Raw genomic sequence first — 25,667 nt, 5'->3', positions numbered from 1 at the left:
AAAGTTTAAAATGGTTTATACCATGTTTTCATTTGATCTTATCCTAAGTGAGCTGTTTTAACTGTGATCCATTTTCATTTTCAATGAAAACAAAGAAAAGACAAAGGGATCTCTCATTTTGTCTGTAATAAAAACCCATTATTCAGGCAGATACGATTAAATATTACCCGGTTAATTAGCAATTGTTTTACCAATGACGGAAATATTCCACTTAAAAAAAACCCGAACTTGTAAGGAATAACAAGTTTTAGGTCATTGGTCTTGAGAAAAGAGGACATGTAACATCTGTGAAAAGTGTTCACCGTATTTATTATGGCTCTTACAAACTTCCATACCATGATTTTTGCTAGATTTGTTTTACGGTGGTCCTGAAGTTTTCGGTGGAATATTACAATAACAAATTATGCCGAATTCAGTTATTTTTTTTTTAACCGTATACTTAACATTTCAACAGATCTCAACAGAAAGCTGCTGTTGTCAACCTGGCTAATCATCCTGTTTAGTAAAAAACTTGGCAAAACGGAAAAATTTAATAACAATACCGTCAGAATGTGACGTAATATAACTTGAGTTTCAGTCTTGATATATTGCTTGAAGAAAGAAGGAGAAGTTGGAGAAGAAGGAGAAGGAGGATGAGAAGAAGGAGAAGTAGGAAGGAGAAGGAGAAGGAGAGGTGGAGGGATGGGAGAGAAGGGAGAGCCAATCGAATGACAGTTAACGATGACGTCATATACAGATCAAACCTAACGACTTTATTGACAACGTGTACATGTATTTTTGGTTTGCTTTAAATGTTTTCCATTTTCTATATATATATATATATATATATATATATATATATAAATGAAAATCGTAATGAGTTGGAAAATCAAGAACAGTGAAAAAACTTTCAGCCTCCACCGGGATTCGAACCACGGGCCTCCCGCTCTGTACGCGGACACCCTAACCACTAGGCTATGGACGCTGATTGTATGTCCAGAGGTTCGAAACCGGTAAGGAAGATCGTAATTCCACTGTAGGCGTTTGTCACCTATATCGAACAATACTAGTTCTGTTTTTGGTGACATATTTTGCCCTACTCTAGAGATCAAACATGATGCTATCCAACTCGAAAATCATTTGTGATTCCTAAAGCCGGATCTCGAAAGAGATACTTTGAACAGACTCTATGTTAATGCAATGGAGGTAAACGACAAAGGCAAATGAATATATATAAATGAAAATCGTAATGAGTTGGAAAATCAAGAACAGTGAAAAAACTTTCAGCCTCCACCGGGATTCGAACCACGGGCCTCCATTGCATTAACATACATATATATATATATATATATATATATATATATATATATATATATATATATATATATATATATATATATATATATATATATATATATATATATATAGGCAATGTTCTGCGTAGCACTGAGAATTCTAGTAGAAAAATAGTAAAGTCTGCTAGTGCTAATGATAAAGAAAAGAAACACGACGTTTCGGGTAGTAACCTGGTTACCCTGTCGCCCCTCACTTCAATCCCCCCTCCCCCTGTAAGATCACTGACTTTTCAGTTACGTGTGCTCTGTCTTCCAGAGGCACTGATATCGATCGTCTTAAATCCGAAAATAGACTAATTTTCCGACTTGGCACCTTATCCCCTTATGGTTTAAACTCTAAATTCGATTTGTTGTAAGTCCTTTTACCCTGCTACTTTTCGCTTCTTTCATGTGTGTGCATTGGACCATTTTATCTTTCTTCAGTTGCAGGTTTAAAAAACAAAACATATAAAAAGGATTATCTTTTTTTGTGTGTGGATACACTAAATTTCTATCTAGAATTCCTTTAATTTACCCCTAGCCTACAAAACTGTAGGTAATATGAGAAATGACAGGGGAAAAAGGAGAAAAAATGGAAAGACTGGTTATAATTGATTTATTAAGCATCTGAGAGACCAGATATGTAATATTTTTGTAACTCCTCGTCAAGCTTGCAAAAGATATGACTCCTGTCAAATTATACAGTGAAGTTAAATCAAGTATACAATCCTCTATTTGCTAGCAAGCCATATTTTGTCATTTTTAGGATTATTAAGGCTAGATATATAAAGATGCTGGCTCATTCAAACGAACCGAACTAAAAACATATGAATATGGGTGATTTAAATGCGTAACAAAGCAAATATATATATATATACACCCTCGTCGACAGTTATACAAAACCAGTTTATACGCTTTCACACACCAATATAGAATCACAGTGGTGGAGTGGTACGAACTTCTACCTGCAACTGATGAGTCCCACAAGGACGAAACTGTTCGTGGAGTGGACTTTTTCTGGTATGTTGATATTTATTAATGTAACATTTATCTGCCCGCCATACCAGTTGTTACACATTTATTTATTATATCATATTATAGATATTATATATTAAATGGTACATACAGCACATGTTAATTCATATCCATCGGTATAGCCACCACAATCGCCACATCTGAATTCTGTATAAAGTAAACGAGCTCCGTTAATGTCACTACTAGTTTCTGGAATCGCCTCCGGGGATTCGTCGAGGCAGATCGTTTGAAAGCGTTGCCATGATTTTTTAGCACTTTGTAAGTAGCCCGAGTACTCGAGAGTCCAGTCTGAGGAGGGACACGCATTTGTAGCTGGTATCATGAGTTTGGTAGTTCTGCGAGGTGCCATGCAAACACTACAAGGCATTCCACGGTTGCGTACCCTCGATGGTCCTCGTTGGAATGCACCCGTTTGGTATACGACTTTTGAAAGTGTCGATCGGGAGTCCTGCCTACCACCCATCGTATAAGAGTAGTGTGGTGTATTTGGGAAACAAAACATTTCTGTGGAACCTCCTTGGTTGCTATAGTGGCTCCCTGCTGAGAACCCTTAATGAGATCAAACAAAACGGATACGTTGTGTTTTAATTTCCTGAAAGTGAATGTTTAGCCTTTGATCACCAATTTTGATTTTAATATCCATCTATCTATTTGGATGATATGGATTGCAACTAAACATCTGTTGGCTTCCCAACCCTTACGATATACCATAACCTAAGTTATACTGTTAAGGATATAGCATCTTGAAATATGTAAGCCATATATAAGGAACACCTCCATATGCTTCACCAATCTTACATAATAATAATATTGGAGATTTGTAATAAAAATGAAGAAAAGGTCAGTGATTGATTCTAGAAACGACAACGCAAGTGAGATATAATGTATTGACGTTTTGTTCAGGCGGTCGCTTAGCAACGAGTTAACTTTTCGCATAACTGCAACAGCACATAATACACAAACCTACATGTTATAAGTAAATACTATTGGACGCAGGATAGGCTATATGGTATAATCTACTCTTATCTCAATCATTTGACTATCTATGGATGTTAGGGCCCGCCTCTCTTCTTTTTCTTTTTTTGATTGCTTGGAAATTTCAAGGACGATTTACGTCATCCTGAGATAGATTCTACCGCCAAAAGTTTTCAGATCTTTTTTACCTAGCACAAGTGGCTTATACTTGAAATTCACTTGAAAAAAAGTGTTAGCTTTATCTGCTCTGTACTGTTCTTTGAGATAAAAAAAATGATATTTCCTTGAAGCATCGAACTAAATTTGCAACCTTTCCAGGATACATAGTATGTGGTGGACGTTACATAGATCACTCTAATACGCAATAATATTAAAGTTAAAGGGGTCGGCTGCACCTACCGGTGTAAACTAGATTTGACGTCGACGGACAAGTCATCCTACCCCATCTAATGAAGACAACACCAACGTCTGGTGTTGTGGTGTTTGGAGAACGTTCACTGGGTTCTGGCGCTGTGGTGTTTTGGGAATTTTCTCTGAGTTCTGGTGTTTTTGTATTTAAAGACCCCGTATCAGACTGGCCACCACAACAGGAATCTAAAATAGAAAAGACATGCAACGTAACAGAATAAATCGGACAAAAACGGCTTAAAGGAGGAGGTAATCTGAGACATACTTGATATAGTGCTCTAATATAATATAACATAACATGCTATGTTATGAACTGATATGGTATACTATGCCATGATCTGAAATGATATGTTATGATCTGATATGACGAGTTATGATATGTTATGATCTTTTATGATATGTTATGATATGTTATGATCTGATATGATATGATATGTTATGATCTGATATGATATGATATGATATGTTATGATCGGATATGATATGATATGTTATGATCTGATATGATATGTTATGACCTAATATGATATGATATGATATGATATGTTATGATATGATATGATATGTTATGATCTGATATGATATTTTATGATCTGATATAATATGTTATAATCTGATATGTTATTTTATGTTATGTTATGATCTGATATGATATGATATGATATGATATGATATGTTATGATCTGATATGATATTTTATGATCTGATATAATATGTTATAATCTGATATGTTATTTTATGTTATGTTATGATCTGATATGATATGTTGTTATCTGATATGTTTGATCTGATATGACGAGTTATGATATGTTATGATCTGTTATGACGTGTTATAATCTGATATGGTATGTTGTGATCTGATATGATATGTTATGATCTGATATGATATGTTATGATCTGATATGATATGTTATGATCTGATATGATATGTTATGATCTGATATGATATGTTATGATCTAATATGATATGTTGTGATCTGCAATTATCTGTGGAGATCTGTGATGATCTGTTATGATCTGCAATTATCTGATATTATCTGTAATGATCTGATATACGATCTGATAAGATTTGATATTTAGATCAGGCTTACTGAAACAATTTTAAGTCAAGCGAAAATATGTTATTAAGGAACTAACTCTTAGATACCTGACACGCCGTCGCGGCCATCCCTTCCTGGCAGGCCGGGAGGTCCTGGCATACCGGTTCGACCCATCGGACCTGGAGCTCCCATTCTGCCATCCAAACCATCGAGGCCACGGTTTCCCTGAATTCCTGGAGGACCTGCAGCTCCTCGTGGACCAGCAGGGCATAAGTAACATATGTTATCTGTAAACAACATATTAACAAATAAACAAAATAAATATGTTATTCTATATCTTTCAAAGGTGAAACAAAACATTCCTTAGATTTAATAGGCTATGCGTTATTGCAATATGGGAAAACTGACTCTCCACATAACGCTTACATTTCAGAGTGATTGGACCCCCGCAGTGATACCAAACTTACATAATAGAATAAAAATGATGTCCCCCTTCAGTGGCGTACACGAGGAGGGAGAAGTGGGCGGGGAGGGGGGGGGGGGGCAGAGGGTATTCTCTACCTTCATTGTCAGCAGGCGCGTAGCCAGGAATTTGCCAAGGGAGGGGCGAAACTGTAGATTCGGCATTGCAAACTATCTAAGCGTAGCGCCACCATGTTTGGCGCGAAGCGTACAAGAAAATTTTGGCTGAAAATGCCTCCCAGATCGCTGGAAATGGCACTTCCCAGGCCTTGTAAGTTGCATCTTAGCATTTTCTCTTTTGAAAATACTAGCAATATCATAAAAACATTAAAAATAAAATAAAAATTATGCTCAAGGGGGGGGGGCGGCTGCCCCCTCGCCCCCCCCCTTAGCTACGCGCCTGATTGTCAGTTAGGGGAATTGGTTCAGTAGGTGGGCTCTTTTAGGAGGTACCTCAGACATTTGAGTCGGCTCAACGACTCCAGGCCCATTCCTTTACAAAATAGTTCCCTTCAGCCTCTGGCCCTTCCATCCTAGTTAAGGGACCCCGGTAGCTAAAGGGCTTGTAAGTCAAACTCAGAAAGCACAGTTTCCTTCCGGGAATAGCCCAGCCACAGGGAAGGGATTTTTTGCCTTTTTTTAAGGCTAGTACCCCTGGGAGGGTGGTATTGCCAGGGCTTGGGCATCCTCCCAGTGAAGGCAGCTCCCCCCTTATATGACTAACACTAGTTTTGCTGTTTACGCTTTCAGTCTAAGAATGATTTGCTTGTCTTCTTTACTCCTATACTCTATCCTCGTTCATCTACTAGTTCGCTCCATGATCTCATGGCTCCCATAGGTTGAATGGGATATTGTAGTTCCTTTGCCGGTTGGGCAATATACAGCTATGTCAGTTGCCATAGCAACAACTACCTTTGTAATAGTTCATTTTCCTGAGTAGCTATACTCTCGGGGTGTGTGTGGGGGGGGGGGGAGGGGTGGTCACCCATGGCGGAATACCCCAAGGTGACCGAAAGTCCATAACTGAGGGAGGGGTCAAACTTGGAAGGTACCCCAGGGTGAACCCTTGTGTCTCGCATGCCCCCGGAACCAAAGGTCAGAGGTCAAAGGTCAACTTTAGTTGTAAATACAATTTTTTGTTGTTATAAAACATTGACTTGACATGAAACATGTATAATGGAATTGTCAAGTACTATCAAAATATGTGGTTGCCATGGGAAACGAGGTCAAATGTCACGTGGTTAAAGGTCAGCGGCGCTCCTAAACGGTTTGCTGGCGTTTGGGATAAGCAACTTGGTGGATTGTATTTTGCTAAACTGCAGCTCGATCAGGCTTGTACCCCCCCCCCCGACTTGTCTTACTCCAATCAGCCCCACCCCCCTCCCCCAAGCGTCGTCGTTCTAAAACAAATTTACTATGAACTCATTCGCATAGCAGATACTTACATACTGTCATTAAATGGTAATATTCATATAAATAAAGGTCACAGTACAGTTAATATGACTAACATATGGGTAATATTCAGGTATACGGTAAGTAGTATGACCTCATTCTCATAAACTATACTTACATCCGTCATTGCTACTTATATAGTTCCCGTCTTTATTCTCTTGTGGTAAGCCATTTGTTTCTCGACGAGATCTAACGTGAGTGAATTCTTCTTTAAAAATTGCTTTGACGGCTCTAGCTTCATGTTCTCGACTCGGATAAGACATGGATTCCGGCACCTGGCTCACATCTCCATTTTGACTTGTGATATGATCGTTGGCAACCTTTGGAAGATTTAATACGCATTTAACCACACATAAATATATGTATGTTTATATATATATATATTTATATTATTATTATTAGAATTCAAAACTTTTCAAAACTTATTATGTTTTCAGAGTACAAAGTAAACGTTGTTGTTATTCCCTTTATTGTACAAAAACCAGAAAACGTATAGTCTTGGATGAATTCATTCTAACGAATAACTGTTTTATTATACCAGGGAGCTGTTATGGAATTATACTAAAACGGGAAGGATGCGACGTCTTTGATTATGTCACCTTATATCAACAGGAACCAGGCGCGTAGCCAAGGGGGGGGGGGCGAAGGGGGCAGCCGCCCCACCCACCTTGAGCATATTTTTTAATTCTTTTTTTAATGTTTTTATGATATCGCTAGTAATTTCAGAAGAGAAAATGCTAAGATGCAACTTACAAGGCCTGGGAAGTGCCATTTCTGGCGAACTGGGAGGCATTTTCAGCCAAAATTTTCTGGTGGCGCTACGCTTAGATAGTTTGCAATGCCGTACCTACGGCTCTGATAATTTGCCTACATTTTCGCCCTCCCTTTGCAGATTCCTGGCTACGCGCCTGACAGGAACCAAATGTATGAACCTGGATTCTGATTATACTGTATATGTAAATACTGCCATATATAGATGTCAACAAAAATATAACTAAATCAATTGTGTAAGCAATACAACTTCAAGCCTCGACCGGGATTCGAACCGGGACCTCCCGCTTTCAATGCGGACACCCAACCAACTAGGCTATGGACACTAATTACATATCTGTCCAGAGGTTCGTATGCGTATAAACTAGCTTTGTATAACTGTAATGAGGGCGTTTTACCCAAGTGTTTTGTCTGTACAGAGTGCGCCCCTGGTGCTTTCAATCTGACAATTAAAACAGAATTACCAATTTTTATAGGCAAGCCAATCCGTAAATAAGAAATGAATGTGAAGCAAGTGGTATGACAGACATGTAGTAAATAAATGAGTTGGAAAATCCAGAACAGTGAAAAGACTTCCAGCCTCGACTGGTATTCTAACCCGGGCCTCCCGCTTTATATTCGGACACCCTAACCAACTAGGCCATGGACACTGCCGATTGTCGGTCTAGAGGTTCGAAACCAGTAAGGAAGTGGTAATTCTGTATACAATGTCAGATTCAAAAGCATTAAGGGTGAACTCTGTACAAATGACAAATGTATCAACTCTACGTACAAATATAACCTAAGTTTCGTGACTCTTGGCAGGTTTTCAATGTCAAAGATGCTTCAAAGAAATCCTACATATCCAATATATAAAGCCACCGGAAGTAACTACCATTGTACGGTTGCTATTTCAGGCAGTTTGCCAAAATATACAAGTAAACATCCTCCTTTACTTCCATATACCTTAGCGGCAATAACAGAACTGTAACTCAATGCGTGTTCAAAGTGAAAGTCCTATTCCTGCCGGTTAATTTGAACTCCCTTTTTTTGGGGGGGGGGGGGGAGGGGGCAGGCGCGTAGCCAGGAATTTGCCAAGGGAGAAAATCTTGGCTGAAAATGCCTCCCAGATCACTGGAAATGGCACTTCCCAGGCCTTGTAAGTTGCATCTTAGCATTTTCTCTTTTGAAATTACTAGCGATATCATAAAAACATTTAAAAAACATTTAAAAAAAAATATGCTCAAGGGGGGGCGGCTGCCCCCTTCGCCCCCTTGGCTACGCGCCTGGGGGGTTAATGTAGTTAGGGTTGGTCATTAATTTGTCTATGTCGCTCCTAAAATTGGTCCAGTTAGTCAGATTATAGGGGAACGGTAGAAATTATAACTTATACAAGTTGGTTTAAGTAAGAAACTAATTGGAACAATATGGTGGTCAGAAAAACCAATGTCGTCAATGATCTGTAGGTTTCTAGCCTTGGTGACCAAATATTTGTTGGTAATTATCTGGTCAAGTAGTTTTTGTTTGTCAGTTCTAGGGTCAGATCTAGTAACAGTTCTAGTTACTGTTTACAATACGGAAGTCATATTTGTCAATAATGTCAAGAAGCTGTTTACCATACAAAGTGGTTTTGGTGCAACCCAAATTTTAAGTGGTGAACATTGAGGTCACCTATTACGATGGTATTTTTTAAATTACACGTTAGAATAATAGATTCGTGAAGGAGGGGGGGGGGGCAGGTGGGTTATAGTACGATATGAGAGAGTGATATTGTGGGGTTTTCAGGGAATGATATTTTCGAGAGCTTGGTGGTTTTGAAGCTCAGGGCCAGTGTTATCAATAGCCTTTATGTGATCTTTGATGGCAATTAAAATACCACCTTTATACCTATTCTTTTCAAGTCTTTTCTGAAAATAATGTAGCTAGGGATATCTAGGTGACAAGTAATATTAAGTTTAGATTCTTGGATGAATAAAACATTAGGCTGATGGATATCAATTTCATAAAGAATAAGCGGGAGTTTTGGGAGAACACTATGTATGTTCAGGTGGATGATTTTTAGGAAATTTGAATTATTATCCATCTGAGAGTGGAGATCGACTTATAGGATTAGAGGAAGGATAATGTTCTTACTTCAACTTTTGTTCTGCCGTTGTTAGTTTCATGTTAAGATGTGTGATTGCCGAGATTATGGCATAGCTTATTATTTCTTTAACGTTAATTTCTAGGTTTGCTTTTTCTGTTACCGACTTTAGTATTTCTACCACGAAGGCTACCAGGTTTACTTTTTTTCCGAGGAGGGGACGTTGTTTTATCATGTTGATTTCTAGAGTAAGGCAAAATATGTCACCAAAAACAGAATTAGTATTGTTCAATATAGGTGACAAACACCTACAGTGGAATTACGACCTTCCTTACGGGTTTCGAACCTCTGGACATACAATCAGCATCCATAGCCTATAGTGGTTAGGGTGTCCGCATATAAAGCGGGAGGCCCGGGTTCGAATCCCCTTTATCGAGATAATTGAGTCTCTGCTGCAATAGTCGTCAACGTTTGGGAAACAATATGTGCTGCTATACTGCAGCACATCCTGAAAAAATGAAGTTTTCTTAATATTACTTAAAAAGTTAGTTCTAATAAAATAGGTTTTCTTGAGTAAAACTTTATAAGTACTGATTGTATAATTATAACCAACGAACCTCTTTAGTCCCTCTGACCTTACTAAGGTCTAGGTCCTCCTGTTTCAGTCCTTCGTCACCTCCTGTGTCATTTGATAAATCTTCTGATTTAACAAACATCATCATCACCATCCATATAAACCCATAGAAAATATAAAATCTCAAGTTCGCCATGTTCGGTTTAATTGCGTCGGTCTATCGTTAATTCCTAGCTATTTGTTATAATAAAGTCGACTTCTTATATGAAACCCAAACTTCAACACAATACTTGGCAAACAAAAAACTACATACATGTGTGTCGTTTATCCGGGACTTTAAATACAGAGAGAAACTGTTAAAGCAATCAGTGCTTCCTGGACTAACTGTTGTAAATGACCCACTAAGGAGGTTATTACCATTTTAATAGCTTCTTAAATAATACTAGCAAGTACGACTGTTCTTCCGTTGACCTTATCATGAATGATAATCCCTCGTACATAACAACAGAAGTGTATACAATGAAAATATAGACAAAGAAAGCTTTGTTTTACCTGCTTCTACATAATTATATATATAAGGAATATCAGAAATGTCAGGATTCAGAGAAATATGAATGCGAACTTTGGCATTAAATTTTGAGGTCTAGAAGTGTTTTTTTTTACAAGAATAAATTATATTAGACAGTATAATTAGAACATTAATGTCGACGCAAGTGACTTGTTTATATATAGTGTTACAGTCATCAAGAAAAGGGTTATTTCAAAAGTACAATTTTCATGGGGTTATATAAATCAGGCATTGTCCATCAGTTAAAACAAAGTTGATGATGACGTAGAAGCTATTCCAATAAACCTTAATGGTACTGATTAATCATCGTTTCATATATTGTATGTTTAACCCCCCACCCCACCCCCTCCGCCCCAAACTCATCTGCTCTTCATCATTGTGAACATATTTTAATGGGTGGGCCGGAGGGGAAAGAAAATTCCCCAACTGACTTAGATAGGGTCATGAGGGCTTTTGAATCTGGAAGGGGCGAGGGGGGGGGGGGTGCTTGAGTAGTTGAAGCCGACTCCCATGCATGTACATATAACCGGGGGTCTAGTCTAGTCCTTCCTGACTGAATATACCAAAAAATCCCCCGACTGACGATAGCGGTTGGGCACGGCTCTCGCCCCACCCCCACACACCCACTTTCACGGCCAATGATTTTGAAAGCCACTTTTGGTATTCATTTCAAATAAGATCACAAATGCCGTGTGAATCTTAATATAGTATCCTACAAATCAGGCGGTATATAATCATGTATGCAGTCTCACACAACATATATTGTTATGATAGCTAATTACGGGTCTTGTTCAAGTGTCACGATTATCCGATGGTGATCATGATGGAGTATCTATGTTAAAAGAGACGCAATGGTGTGGTATTCTAACTGGTTTTTTTTTATAGTGAATTATTTTTATTGTGAACCGTTAAACGTTGATCCCTTGGACGGTTATGAAAAGCCCAAAGTTTGTACCACCCTCAACCCCACACACTTCTGCTGACATTTAATTTATTCCTCCTAATTGTTTCAGCAAAACAATCCCCATACTCTTTCCAGCGGTATGGACAGGGGAACTCTAACCCCCCCCCCACCCCAATGCTTCCTGTTGGGGGAATGAACCTCTATGGAAGGACCAGAGGCCAGTGCATGATGTTATAAATGATGTGGTATTTCCCTGGGGTAGTTCAAGCCGCCTCCTATGGAGAGGACGTGGGGGTCCTCCCTCCCCTACCCAAACCCACCCCAACGTTCGACAAAACACGTTGCGGAATTTCGTCTCGTGTCGTTCAGAACGCTAGAAACGTTTATTCAACTGAAATGTATTTTTGAGCCTATTTAATATCCTGCAGTAGTAGACTCTACACACTATTATTTTGCATGTCTGGCAATACTCAGCTTCCGTACTATAATCGTTCTTTGAACTAACTTCTACATCATATTTATTAAATGCTTTGCTAGCTGAGATTTTACATTCAGAGTGTGTTTAGATCATCTAATGACTTATGGGCTGTACCTCTTTTACGAATCGAATTATCTCTGGGAGATATGTTAGCTTGAATTTCTCGTACATTTTCATGGTAGGCCCTCCGTTCAATCTCAATGGATAGATATAACATTAGGTTCAAATGTTGTCAACTGGCGCGTCATTTCTTCCTGACAAACCGAGTATACTCGTGCTTCTAATATACGGTGTCTTTTAATAGTCTTCATCATATACAAAGTAACAGAGTAACACAACATATAAAGCGCTCTCCGGAATACGAATCTTTCAAGGTTGCTTAGCCTACTCAGTATAGACAGAGGTAACGCTTTTGTTTTCCGGGGAGGGGATAGCGCACCATTGTCACTTCCCCTCCCACCCCCACCCCCGGATTATCGAATTAGTAAGAAGCCAAAGTAGTCAAAAAACTATCATGCTCTCATTAAAAATATCCCGAGCTAAGAAAATGCTCACCGGTCAAATCAAATTCATACAGACGACTTACTGTATATGGTATGCTAACTGTTTTGACAGTTAAAAATCCCTCGACTCAAACACCCCCCCCCCCCCTCAACTGACGATAGCGGTTGGGGCCCCATGGCTTTTTAACCCTGAGGAAAAGTGGGGGGGGGCACGTGCCCCCTGTGCCCCCCCCGGTTCCGCCGCCCTTGAATGACGTGTGAACCTTAAATAGCATCGCATAAGCCAGGCGGTCAATAAAACATGTATGCGTGCTAATCCATGAGAATTGCTTTGATAGGTAAGGTATTGGCGGTTTTAAAATGGCAGGTTTATACGTCAAATGGTGTACTCTTGGTCATAGTTAGATTGATGATAAGGTCTACAATTAGTTATAATAGAAGGTTGTGGGGGTAATCACTCTCCCCCCCCCCCGTCCTTTCGCTCACACTACAATCACCTGTTATATTTTCCCTCGTCCATTGTACTGCAGCATGAGGTTACAAATATTGCAAAGTAAAAACAAAATTGTGTTCAGAGATCGTTCCAGATTTTTATTGCTTTACTGAACAATGCTATTTAGTACATTAATATTATATCACATTTTTGCAATTTCTTTGAGTAACTGTATTAAGCCTTAGAGAGGCTACACAGTAAAATATACTTTAAAAAATGCTAGATATGCTACACAAGTTGCAAAACACCTGACAAATCACATTTAAATAAATCCTTTTGGAATATCTATTTCCAAAATATGGTTTAAAGGTCATCATTAGTTATTGCCCTAAATATATGCTAGGAGTTAAGAAAAAATTGGTAAATGTCGTAACCCGATCAAATGCAATCTTATTTTTGAGTTTACTCGATTTGGTATTGGAAAATGTTTGCCGATCAAACCCAAAGTGCGGGCTTCAGAGCTGTTATTCCTTAAAAGGATAACTTTAGGGAGAATTGCAGTCTTGATATGTTGTTATACAATACTTAAAGAAAGAAAAGAGTTGAGATATTTTTAGTGCTAGCATGTTTCTCTAACTGTCAAAGGTTTCAAAATATTCAGCTATAAATATATGTATGCTTTGGACTGCTCCTTTAATGCTAAGATGATGATGTCAGCTTCTCAGTGCAAGCCTTAACCTGAATGTGAGTCCATTGTGTTACAAAATTCTATTATTTAACTCAATCAAAACATGTTCTTTTAAACTTTCATATAAACGACAGAGCACCTGTTAAAGGGAGTTAAGACTTGCGTTCAAAGAAACGTCTGATGCTGGTAATCTGACCTAGTTTCGAATGAGGTGTAACAGAAGTGTTAGACACCACCATCGAACCCAGAAAATACACACACAGCTTGCTACCTTCGGTAATTAGACACTAGTGTAGAGTCAATACATGCAGATACGGTCAATACCCACAACACAGTGTACATAGCAGCCATGGACATCTCAGGTCCAGATAAAAGATAACAAGGTATCACATTTCATTACTGTCTGCATTTTGTAGCGACACGAAGAAAACTCTGCTTGCATGCAACGGAAAGTTAATTTTTTCAGAGCGTGGCACACGGTTTGGGGCGAGTCTTCAATGCCTTTAATTTAATGCCATTTATTCTTGACAAGTTGGAGATGCATTGTATTGCATGTCATTTGAGTCCATAAAATGTAACAGATGACTTAGGGAGAGTCTTCATATGTGTTATGAAATACATTTGAGGCCATTAAATGTAATATTCTCCCATTGAGTTTTATATCGCCCAGTCACTTGTAATTTGATCAACCTTAGCCATATTAAAGGGTCTTTTCTCGTAAATTAAAAGAAACATAGTAATATTGATAGCAATGATAATGGTGAAGTTTAGAGGTCCACAACATATCAAAATAAATATTCTGCCAAAAGTGAATTATTTCAAGACAACGATGCAAGATAATGATAATGACAGGTCAGAGGTGAGATGTCCCAAAGAATTAAGCAAAAAAGCAGCATGGAAAAAGCAGTCAAACCTAAGAGGGGGGGGGGTCAGATAGATAGCTGGTTGTCAGCTGTCCATCCAGCTTTAACATTCCTCCATTAATTGTAGTGGTTTAATCAACAGTTTGTCTGTAGCTGGTAGTAAGATGGCTTGATAGTAATCGCCCAAACAGGTTTTGCGCTTGATGGTCCATGTCAAACTTTGTAACATCCACAGAGAACATACAATCTGCCTAGGTATAGGATAGTGTGTCATGGAGCTGGTCTCTCGGTGAAAGACAGGCGTTGGTTGCAAACAGCAGCTTTCATCATGTGAAAGTGTCATCCAAAAGGATCTAATTGAAAAAGGACAGATAAAGCAATTTTTGTTTGCTGTAATTTTTTAAAAAAAAAACATACAAGTGAAAACAAATTCTTCTCACCTTTTATAGAAGACGGAATATTTATACGTAACAGACCCAATCATATACACAGTAGGTTTGGTACACATCTGTAAGTTCTTGGGAGTTCTTGAAATGCACGATCCACATCAATAAAACTAAGACAGACTTCCTAGCTTGAAAATTTTGTTTTTTGCTCAGATAATTGCTAATTGGCATTTAATCAGATATTTTTTGCAAATCTCTTAGAGTAAGTACATGAATCTCATGTTAGCCAAATGGACACGAAAAGATAAAAAATATGTCGCTTATGAGAGATTAAACTGAGACCAAATAAAGCTTTAAATATCAATCTGAGTCTGCAGGGCCCATCGGTCAAAATTTACCGGTATATCCGTAGGACATTAACAGACCCTGCTTTTATTTTATAGACATATCTATGGAATAGTAGTTACGGCAATCAAAGACACATTCTCTCAAAGCCCAATATCAACGTTTGAAAGAAAACCACTAGATCCACCTGATTATCCTGTTTTAAATAAATAAAGTAAACTAAAATTTAATATTGAAACCAAATCTATATTCTTCGAAGGTCTCCAACCAAAGATTCTCTTCAGCCTCACCTCATCTTCTGCCACTGTATCTATCTCCATCATATTTATCCTTGTGCCTCTTCGTCCTGTCTCTGCTCTCTCTATCTTCCCTGTCTCTGCTGTCGTTTTGTCTCGACCGCCCATCCGTCTGGTACCTCCGGTCATCTCTTCGTCTATCCTCTGGACTCTTACCCCTGTCTCTGCTCCTTCTATCTTCACCACGGTCCCTGTCCTCATATTTTCTTGACCTTTCATCATCCTGATACCTCCTATAATCTCTCCTTCTTTCATCGGGACTTCTTCCCCTGTCTCTCTTCCTTTCATCTCCATCCTCTCTCCTTCCTTTTTCTCCCCTCTCGCTGGGTCTCAGCTCTTCTCTTCCCAACTTTGTAGACTCCTCTCCAAGATATCTGTCCCTGTTCCTTGAAGAGGATGGTTTATAGCTTGGCTCATCATCTTTGTCATCTGTATGAATCCTTCCCGTCTGTGAAACCTGAGTTTCACTGCGATGTTCGTTGTAAGATTTGTCACCTGCTCTGTTGAGAGATGTTTTGTTTTGCTCTCCCCTCTGTCTCTTGGCAATTTCCTTTTCATCTTCATCTGAATCTTTGTCACTCTCTGAGGATGTCTGCTCTTTTGTCATTTTTCTCTTCTTTTTATTTTTCTTGTCTTTTTTCTTCTTTTTCTCTGCGGATGTCACAAAAAGAAATAAGATTTAAAGATTGCTATGTATGGTACGCAAGTTTTAAATTTTATCTTCGTTAGAAGTTTCGATTTAATACAAACAAATTTCCATCGATATATGCATTTGCGATGGTCAATTTGAAATTTCTTTGAAAATCTTGCTTTCCCTCCCCTTGACACACAACCAAATTAATGTTTATAATTAGTGACGTAGCAGCCAGCTATTTCCAGCTATTTCTGTTACCAACTAGTACCAATTAGAAATTGCTACCTTGCCGACAAGCACTGTCTGACGACCGTAATCAATATTTGAGTAGTAGCAGAAAGGTATACACATTTTAACATGATGACCCAAATTTGCCAGGACATTGCAAAAAACAACTACCAGCAAACAAACTGTCCAGATTACATACCTGACTATGGTGTGAACAATGTAACTAAAAAACAAGTGATAAATGCTGTGACACGGAAGTAACCTAGAAATACATATAACACTTTGAAATGAGCAATAGGAGATCCTGACAGCAACCATTAATTACACATCTTGCCTTACCCCCCCCCTCCCTTCCTGTGGTGTGGAAATGGACCCCTGCTGGTAAACCCCTCAAAATTTCAATTACCTAGCTTCCCCCATTTACAAATTCCCCTTGCACCCCCATCCCACCCCCCATCCCACCCCCAACCAAATCCATGAAGGAAATGAACAAAGACAGAAAAGAAAGGATGCCAAATCTTATCCCTCAGTCAAACCACCTCCTAGGCTACCCCAAAATCAATAATCTTTAATGATAAAAAACAACATTAACCTTTCTTTGTCTTACTGCTAACAATGACATCATCGTCATCTACCTCTACGGGGGGAGGAGTATCGGGTTGTATTTTCGGGGCGCAACCTTCCTTCCGTAATGTCTTTGTTTCTTCGTCGTCGTCGTCGTGATCTTTGGGTGCTCGATAGTTGGCGACATGATCCACTCTGATAGTTCTTCCTAATATCTTATCATAGAAAAAAATAAATAATAAACACAGAATGGAGACACAATCATATTAAAAGCCTGGGAAAAACTGCAGCATGTTAAGACACCAGTTTTGCACCATGGCGTGTTGAAAGGAATTGTTCAAAATAAGAGTTAAGTGCTACAGGCCGGCATGTCACCTCACCGTCCATGTAAGATATGTTTTTTTGGCACGTCTCCTCATTGATGTAGTCGGTCTAGAGTTATGTATTAGCCGATGGTTAATGATTATCCTTCCTTTAACAGTCAAGAAGGCCACCACGATCAGATTCTACAAAATTAGATACATTTAACAGATTTCAGTTTGTATTAACTGACAACATAATTTAAGTTGCCTTCATACAGTTACTGTGCAGACAAAATATTTAATAACTTATTGCTATGCTGGATAAAGGGTGAAACAATGGAGTGAAAGACAAGCCTGTCTTGCACGCTAACCCTCTCTTCGGGACTGTAAAATGTGTCACGTACACCACACCACTGGCATCTTCTATCTTCTCCCATACAACCTGGGTCAATGACTGTGAATAGCATACACCATCCTGGCCAATTAAAAGTTTCCAGTCTTACAACTAAGAACTGGTGCGAAGAACATCACCTGTAGAGGACAACAGAGTTAGAGTTACCTGTATTCCATTTAAGTTGTCCACTGCTAATATCGTACTTCTCTGATCTTCGTAAGCAATGAAGCAGTAGCCTTGGGACTTGCCCGATTTCTTGTCTCTGACGAGGTTGATGTTGACAATTTCTCCATATCTGTTAAAAGAAACCAAAAAAGACAGAAGACTTTTCATGTTCTTGGACTGTAGCTAAGGAGGCAGATGAACAATAACTGCATTCATTTGTCTACAGCCATCCTGATTATTCAGACATTTTTGGAAAGCTAATCTCTATCTGCCCAGCAACCAGGGAATAAGGAAGTTTCCTTTTCATCTGGATGCTGAGGGTATGGGACAAATAAAACGACTTGTTTCCTTAATGGCATTTAACCGTGTGCCACTCTCTGCAAGAAGTTAACTTTCTGTTGCTTGCAAGTGAAGTTTTTTTCTTGTCGCTACAAAATGCAGACAGTAATGAAACGTGATACCTTGATATCTTTTATCTGGACCTGAGATGTTCATCGCTGCTATGTACACTGTGTTTTGGGTTTTGACCGTAGCTGCATGTATTGACTGTACACTAGTGTCTAATTACCGATGGTAGCAAGCTGTGTGTGTATTTTCTGGGTTCGATGGTGGTGTCTAACACTTCTGTTACACCTCATTCGAAACTAGGTCAGATTACCGGCATCAGACGTTTCTTTGTGCGCGACTCTTTACTCCCTTTAATTACTGAAATTTTTGTTCTCTGATTGGTTTAACTGCCAGACGAATAGAAAGGTACGGCACTGCTTTCATGCAGTTGCCAAGATGACAAACTAAAAGTACTTACTGAGAAAAGATAGCAAGAATATCTCCTTCTGAGAGTTTGAAAGGCAAACCTCCAACAAAGATGTATGCACTCTCCTTATACTGTTGGTGCCAAGATACTTTCGAAGACACACCCAAATCAGCTTCAATTTCATTCAGTTTGTTGATATTCTTGATGTTTGTTAGAGGGCTGTGAGTAAAAAAATCAAATTAAATTATGGCAAACTTTAAATCTAGACAGTATGCCTATCCTAGGCCTAATTACAGCAGCATGTGGACCTAGGCCAAAATTGAGTATACTGCAGGTAGTAAATTTGTTTAATATACTGTAGGCCGCCTAGGTCTATTGTTATTGTGTTTTGTATTCAACAGTAGCACTAGACACAACTTTTATTCACACTATAATAGGTATAACTGGTTAATATACGTACAAGTAGTATGTACTGCAAACATTGTAACTGTAACTTGTTTTGTAACTTGTAAGTGATGGTCAGTAGTTTTTTCGCGCAACTGATCCTTTTCTGTACATGCTAGGCCTATGTCTTATGTCAGGCAAGAGTCAATTACATCTAGTTAAGATGTGTCGTATTATACCTGATTGGAACACTAATAGAGGCAAATTTGACAAAAAATGGTTTATGGGTGCCTTAGCACAGTCACTTACTTCATATTAATGTTGAATGACGAAGAAAGGAGATAAGAAAGCAGCGGTCGGATTGTCGGAAGAGCAAACTGTCAGCGATTTAATTTTCAGCAGAATAACGTAGCCAGTTCGCGCAAGTACCTTATTGCTAGATTGAGGTGCTGGTTATACTGTCTGTAGACCATAGACATTGATTATTTCTATGCTGTAGACATACTGTAGAAATAGAATACACGCTCTTTTGGGATTCGTTCGTTCGGGCTATCCAAGCTTGCAACTAACCTACTTATTCATTATTTCCAGGAGGTTACAACGATTTTCGGTACCATTTTCACCTAGTTAAACTTTGCTAAGTTTGGAGGTACATTTGGAATGGATATTCAGTTTTTGCACGCGTATTCAAGCCTGGCTCCTTGTTGTGATTAAATCGTTCTAACCTAGGCTAAGGCATACGGCTATGTTGTAATATAGCGTTAGGCCTTGCACAGTGCAGGCACAGTATATTGTTTCAATGCCCGGTAACTCTGCGAGGATAAGAAAGCAGATGTTCTCATAAATATGTTTTGATCAGATTCCACCACTATGAGATAAATTGATGTCTTGATTCAAAACAGTTGGTGAATTAAGGCTAGCCTAACCTAATTCCTAAAGCAAAATAACAATAAAACAAAAACTGTCAGTATACTGCTTATCCACTAAAGTAGTAAAGAGTATTTGAATTCACATAGACTGGGCCAAATTGCTACAGATGTGTATCAACGTATGTATAGCAATTTTTGAGCACAGATCTTCAGTAGTTACAAGGCCTAGGGATTTAGGACCTAATAAATACACTGTATTCTGGGTGCTCAAAGGAAATGCAAGTAGGCTAGTAAGTAGTAGCATGGTCACTTCGAAGTTCGGACACCTAAGCCTTAAAACATCCCAAAACTAAATCTTCTGGTATAAATCACCGGAAAATATACTTGATATGGTGGGAGAATTGTGTTATATTACGATACACGGCCAAACTTCCTTTCCTGCACACTGTTTCACGTTGTATTCCAAGAAAATTCTTCGTCATTGTGGAACTGGTACAGTATTTCTTTGCTAGAGTATTGCAAAGTTCAGACATGCAACCCACAGTGTGGCGCTGGTGATAAAATTGGTGGCGCAGTTGCTCTTTCAGTAATTATAACAGACTTCATAGATCTCCGTCATTTTATTGACAAATATGTAAGTACTTTCTTGCACACGGGTCATTTTGGAGAGAAAATAACTGTCACTTCGTACTTTTGGTGAAATTTGGCTCTTCCTGTAGGTTGTCATGGTGAAATTGTGTATTTCTTAGGGTGTCCGAACTTCGCAGTGTTCCGAACTTTGCAATACTGACTATATATACTATAGCTTTGTTTGTTATTTCTTCCACAAGTCAATGCAGATGTTTTGTATATAAAATTATGATAAGCGCATAATGATGGACACTAGTAAAAAACCTACGGTTGCTTATCAAGCTAGTGACCATAAGCAAAAAGAAGAAATAATTTCCATCTATTGCATAGCATAATGCTATACAAAATGATAACATTTTTACAGAAGTAGAAAGATGTACAATATTCTCTGTCAGTCTTTCTGCAATGGAAAAAATCCCAAAATATCTCAGTAAATTTTGTGTTAAACACAAGCAATTGATGCCGGTGTCCATGTATCTTGTCAACCTTTCCTCTGTACTGTATTCTCCTCTACAGGACTTCAGATGGAAGACAAACATTGGACAGAACAGTTGTTCCCTCCAACTTTTCACTTGAGTAAAGAGGAAGTTAAAAATCCATCTTCCAGGCAAAATACGCTAAAAGATAAAAGTCCCAAGACGAGAGTTGCAGCTATTTATAGGAGAGTCAAGAAGGAATTTGACGAGGAGGTTTGGAATGCCAGACAGAAAAGCACACAGGTCGGGGATTCTCTCTTGAAGTCTTCAGGACTGAGAGGAAGTCAAGATGGAGTGAATCGAGAAGATGCAGCGAGAGCCGAAATTGTCGAAAAAGACACAAATTTGGACAATGCCAATCTTTGGGATTCAAGCGAGATTGAAATTTTAAGAATTGTCTTCTTGGAAACCAAACAGGAAAATGATAATTTAAAGGTAGAACTGGATGTAGTTAGGAACGAAATTGAAAGAACGACAGAAAGGCTGAAGGCGAAAGAGAAAGATTCAGAATCGAAAGAGGAGACAGCTAAAGGAACCAGAAATGCTTTCGAAAGCCTTTATTTAGAGAATACTCATTTACAGAGGGAGATGAAGCTAATGAAAAGGAGATGCAAGTCATTAGAAGAGGATCTGAAAGATCTTCGGACGGACAAGGTAGAACTAGAATCGGAGAAGCGGAAAGAGAGAAGAAAGTACCTCGAAGAGCAAGCTCAGAGGAGAAACGTGGAAGCTTCCCTGAGAAACCTTGAGCTGAGGACCAAAACTAGCGAGAGAGCCACAGTCGAGACTCTGAAGATGGATTACGAACTGAAAATAAAACGGTTATTGGACGAATTGAGGGAGAAAAGCTATAGTCTGGAGAAAGAAAAGGAAGACCATAAAAATACCAAAAAAGCTCTGGATCATATGCGGTACCACTTTGCATCCTTGCCTCGTGAACCTGTCCACTTGGCTTCAAAGAGCGATGATGATATTTTGAGCAATTTGCAAATATTCTGAATAGTTTGCACCTAAACTTGACTTGCTTTTTGTCATTAAGTCTGTGTTGTTAATTGCTGAGGCATACTAGAAGCATAGTCTATCTACTGCCACATTCATCTAAAATGGTTGAAGGTAGTAACAAATGGAAACCCCCAAATGATATTAGGGGCCAGAGAAAAAACAAAGCAAGTTATTTAACTTCTGGTTTCAGAGACATTCAGAGGGGAACGAACAGGAACTCACAGTCAAAGGACAATGAGAAAAACACAAGAGAGTTCAGAAAGAAGTGGCTAAATGTTGGGGCCCATTTTTCACTGATATTACCTTAAATCAGTGAAAATGATTCAAAAACTCTCATCGAGTGGTTCCAACAACAGCTCATATGGCACCAGAAAGCACAATTTTTTTTTTCTTCAGAGGAAATATCATTACAAAATCCCTTTATAAGCATACCTGAAAAGTTGGAAAATGATAACACCATTTTGCATCTAAGCTCCCTTACTATAGGAAAAAATTACCCCTCCCCTTAGACCCCTCCCCCAGGCAGTGGTGAGTCAAATGTTCAGATATTTGCCCATTTTTTGACTAAATGGGAAATGTCTTAGAGGAAACACTGGTGGCGTTCTAGGTAGAAGGAAGTTTATATGCCATTAGTACATGTTGAATGCCTTTCCCGAGTTTAATTTGACATGCAGATGACTGATGTTACACTGCACAAACTTGTAATGACACCTGTTCTCATATGTAACAATATTTCCACCCTCCCCCATCCCCTCCCCCAAAGAGCAACTCCCTCTGTAGTATTAAAATTTTATCCTGTGTGTGTTGAAACTGCTATTTCAATCCTAAAGTAATCTTCTCTTGAGACAAGCTACAATGATAGGTTTATTATGAACTTATTAGAAAAGCTTTAAGACAGAATGAATTTTGTATCTAGTGCATGTTTATTTCTGTAATTCCATGTTAGACCATATCAGTAATGTTAAGTGTAAACATTTGATGAGAGTGGACAGAGCAACAGCAGCATTCTTCATCCATGTGACCAAGGCAAGTCAAAGTCCTGTATCACTGGCTTATTAAGTCCACAATCAAACTAAGAGGTCTGTCTGTCTGGTTACATTTACCAATTAAACTATACATCTAATTGGCAAGTAATGAACTGTTTAATAATGCAACAAAGGATATTTTGTGTTCACACATTTAATGTACAGAATGTATTGTTTTGTACACCTTTGACATTATGCCTACTTTCAACCCATATTTTGTGTGTGATTTTGCTGGACCAATGTAACAGATTGTTATTTTTGGGACTGTTTTCTTTCTGCAAAGTATATAAATAGATTTGTTTCCCTTTCAAATTGAACACCAAATGCTGCTTTTATTTTATCTTGCACGTACCGAAAGATGCCATGATAGACCTCAGAGAACACTTTAGCAATGTACTTAATGTGAAAACAATTTTCTAGTCGTATTTGTCTATCATTAGACAAATCAATTCAGTTTCTTTTACAATCATTTTAATGTTTGTCTGTTATGTATTTCAATCTTCATAATAGGTTTACCTAAACAAATTTAATATACAAATAAAGAAGAGAAACTGTACACCATATTTATTGCATTCATCTTTATTGTGTCACAATTTTTACTTTCTTTTTGACATAGAAAACAAATTGACACTTGAACAATACAGAATTTTCCTCACTTTGACCCCCCCCCCTCAAACCCATTTTTATAAACTTAACATCCCATTTTATTTCATGTCTCATCATGTCTGGAACATCTCTATATTTTCACTAATATATATTAAAATTATCTTGCATGAAGATTTGTGCAAAATTGACCAGATTGTTCCCTCATTTACTGTACAATTGGTGTCTTATTACCTTACCATTTATACGTACTGAGTTCGCCTGCAGTAGCAACATGCCTGTTTCTTTGCTGTACAATAGCTCAACTCCATGAAATGTTGAGGTGAAACAAGCACGTCGGCAAATCAAATGCAGTTACACCGAAGTGCACTTCATGAGCCATTGAATCATGATAACCCATAAATGGCAGAAATTCAAAATTTCTTAATTCTAAAGACAAATACTCTTTTTAAGTCTTTGTACAGAAAATATTAATAAATTCCAAAATTTATCTTGACACGTTTTAGTTTCACCGCTAGAAACTTTCCTGATTGAGAAATGAAAATAAACTGTAAGATATTAAACCCTTAACCATTTTTTCTCCACAATAGTTTCCAATTATTCCACAGGGTCTTAAAGAACGTACAGTGCAAACTTGTACTGATATCCATTCATACTTTATAAATCACATTTTCAACGCAAAATGCCAGAATCTACTCCTGATAACCAATTAGTCTACTAATGAAAGAATAAGTTTAAATATTTCTAATTTTTTACTGCAAATTTTTTTCTATTTCTCATTTTTAATTTTTTTAAAGAAATATATGGTAATTACTACTTCTAAATACATCATGATATCATGTAGAAAAACAATTTAATTACAGTGTTAAGCTATATTTCTATCAGTTTTCTTTTCAATTACCTTGATAAATTTGTGAAATTTGTACCAATAAATAGGTAAAATGGGGCTTCTCTTTTACAGACACCTACTTGGTATCTTTCATTTTCATATTAATCATGATTTTTTGGTAATATTTCGAAAGGAAAATGATGAATCATCTCATACAAAAATTTCACATATTTATAGCAAGCCCTATCAAAATACAAAAATCCACTAAAATCCAAGTAAGCACATAACAAGGAGTGCTTAAAGGTATGCTGTATTGGCCCCAAATATGCTAGATATTCAAATATTGTCACCTTTGGTCAAAATTCTTAAATGGCTTTTATAAAAACCTTGGAGGAAATTTTCCTCACTGGGACATTCAGTCATATTTTGTTCTCCTTAACAATGTCTGAGAACAATTTGGAGAGTAAGACCTCCAGGAAAGTACTTTTTGAAAACTTTGATCAATTTTAGCATGCTATAATTTGTGGCCTATATACTGACTACCTTTAAGAACTTGCAGAAATATTGTAAAAACACCACAACTTGTTTCAAGTGGCAAGGTAAAGTCTACCAAAATATTCCGGTATTAAAACTGACGTAAGATTATAACATTTTTTTCAAGCCCATATATTAGTAAATATTAAGATAACATGGACTATAATCTATAACCCAGTGGGGTTTCTGTTAATGGTAGAATAAAGCACAGATGTCATAATTATTATTACATGAATTTAAAACAACATTATTATTATTTTATAGAAGAAAATTCAAATTTCTTAAGTAATGACATACAGAATATACAGAACTCAAGGGAATTAATATTATGAACTTTTCCAAGCTCAGTTTCCATTGTGACTTTACAAGCTTCCAAAAATATATAAGCTGAAACAAGTTTCAAGTGAAAGGAAACTTTATGTAAGTTTCTGCATCTATTGCATTAATAGCTATCAGAAATGGGGAGATCAACATCTAAAAAGGGTGCCACTTTCCATGAAGCTATTATCATGAATTTTACTTGATTTTCTACCATTTTTTCCAATTTTCTCCTCCCCTTTTCAATGTTTTCATTTTGATAAATTTTTCTACAACATTCAAGTTGTCATGAAACAGCCAAAGCTATGCCAACAACTATATATTTACAACACATCATTTTTTTAATAACCAAAATATACATTTTTACCTCTAATGGGGGGGGGGGGGGGCGGGGTGGAAC

At 37.8% G+C, this 25,667-nt stretch overlaps 3 protein-coding genes across 5 annotated transcripts; 1 reads left to right on the top strand and 2 right to left on the bottom strand.

The window, feature by feature from the left end:
- Nucleotides 1–288: 288 nt before the first annotated feature.
- On the bottom strand, nucleotides 289–10,483 carry LOC139975422 (uncharacterized). Its single transcript, XM_071983408.1, has 5 exons — nucleotides 10,136–10,483; nucleotides 6,804–7,005; nucleotides 4,879–5,058; nucleotides 3,723–3,917; nucleotides 289–2,897 (listed from the first exon to the last, which is right to left on the bottom strand). Exons 1-5 carry the CDS (start codon nucleotides 10,286–10,288, stop codon nucleotides 2,425–2,427), a joined length of 1,203 nt encoding a protein of 400 aa, XP_071839509.1. The 5' UTR covers nucleotides 10,289–10,483; the 3' UTR covers nucleotides 289–2,424.
- LOC139975425 (uncharacterized) lies at nucleotides 8,571–23,300 on the top strand. 3 transcript variants are annotated; one of them, XM_071983413.1, is made up of 2 exons: nucleotides 8,571–8,594; nucleotides 20,997–23,300. In XM_071983413.1, the coding sequence occupies exon 2, from the start codon at nucleotides 21,005–21,007 to the stop codon at nucleotides 21,953–21,955; it is 951 nt and encodes a 316-aa protein (XP_071839514.1). In that variant the 5' UTR covers nucleotides 8,571–8,594; nucleotides 20,997–21,004; the 3' UTR covers nucleotides 21,956–23,300. The 3 variants fall into 3 exon arrangements, with proteins under 3 accessions (XP_071839514.1, XP_071839512.1, XP_071839513.1); XM_071983411.1 differs by lacking the exon at nucleotides 8,571–8,594 and adding an exon at nucleotides 19,460–19,630; XM_071983412.1 differs by lacking the exon at nucleotides 8,571–8,594 and adding an exon at nucleotides 19,464–19,591.
- LOC139975424 (uncharacterized) lies at nucleotides 13,111–19,342 on the bottom strand. The gene is made up of 6 exons (XM_071983410.1): nucleotides 19,291–19,342; nucleotides 18,649–18,816; nucleotides 17,844–17,973; nucleotides 17,011–17,197; nucleotides 15,551–16,207; nucleotides 13,111–14,882 (listed from the first exon to the last, which is right to left on the bottom strand). The coding sequence occupies exons 1-5, from the start codon at nucleotides 19,293–19,295 to the stop codon at nucleotides 15,552–15,554; spliced, it is 1,146 nt and encodes a 381-aa protein (XP_071839511.1). The 5' UTR covers nucleotides 19,296–19,342; the 3' UTR covers nucleotides 13,111–14,882; nucleotide 15,551.
- Nucleotides 23,301–25,667: the final 2,367 nt, after the last annotated feature.

The sequence above is a fragment of the Apostichopus japonicus genome, chromosome 10 (assembly GCF_037975245.1).
Source record: "Apostichopus japonicus isolate 1M-3 chromosome 10, ASM3797524v1, whole genome shotgun sequence".
NCBI lineage: Eukaryota > Metazoa > Echinodermata > Holothuroidea > Aspidochirotida > Stichopodidae > Apostichopus > Apostichopus japonicus.
This window is presented reverse-complemented; position numbering and strand designations above follow the sequence as displayed.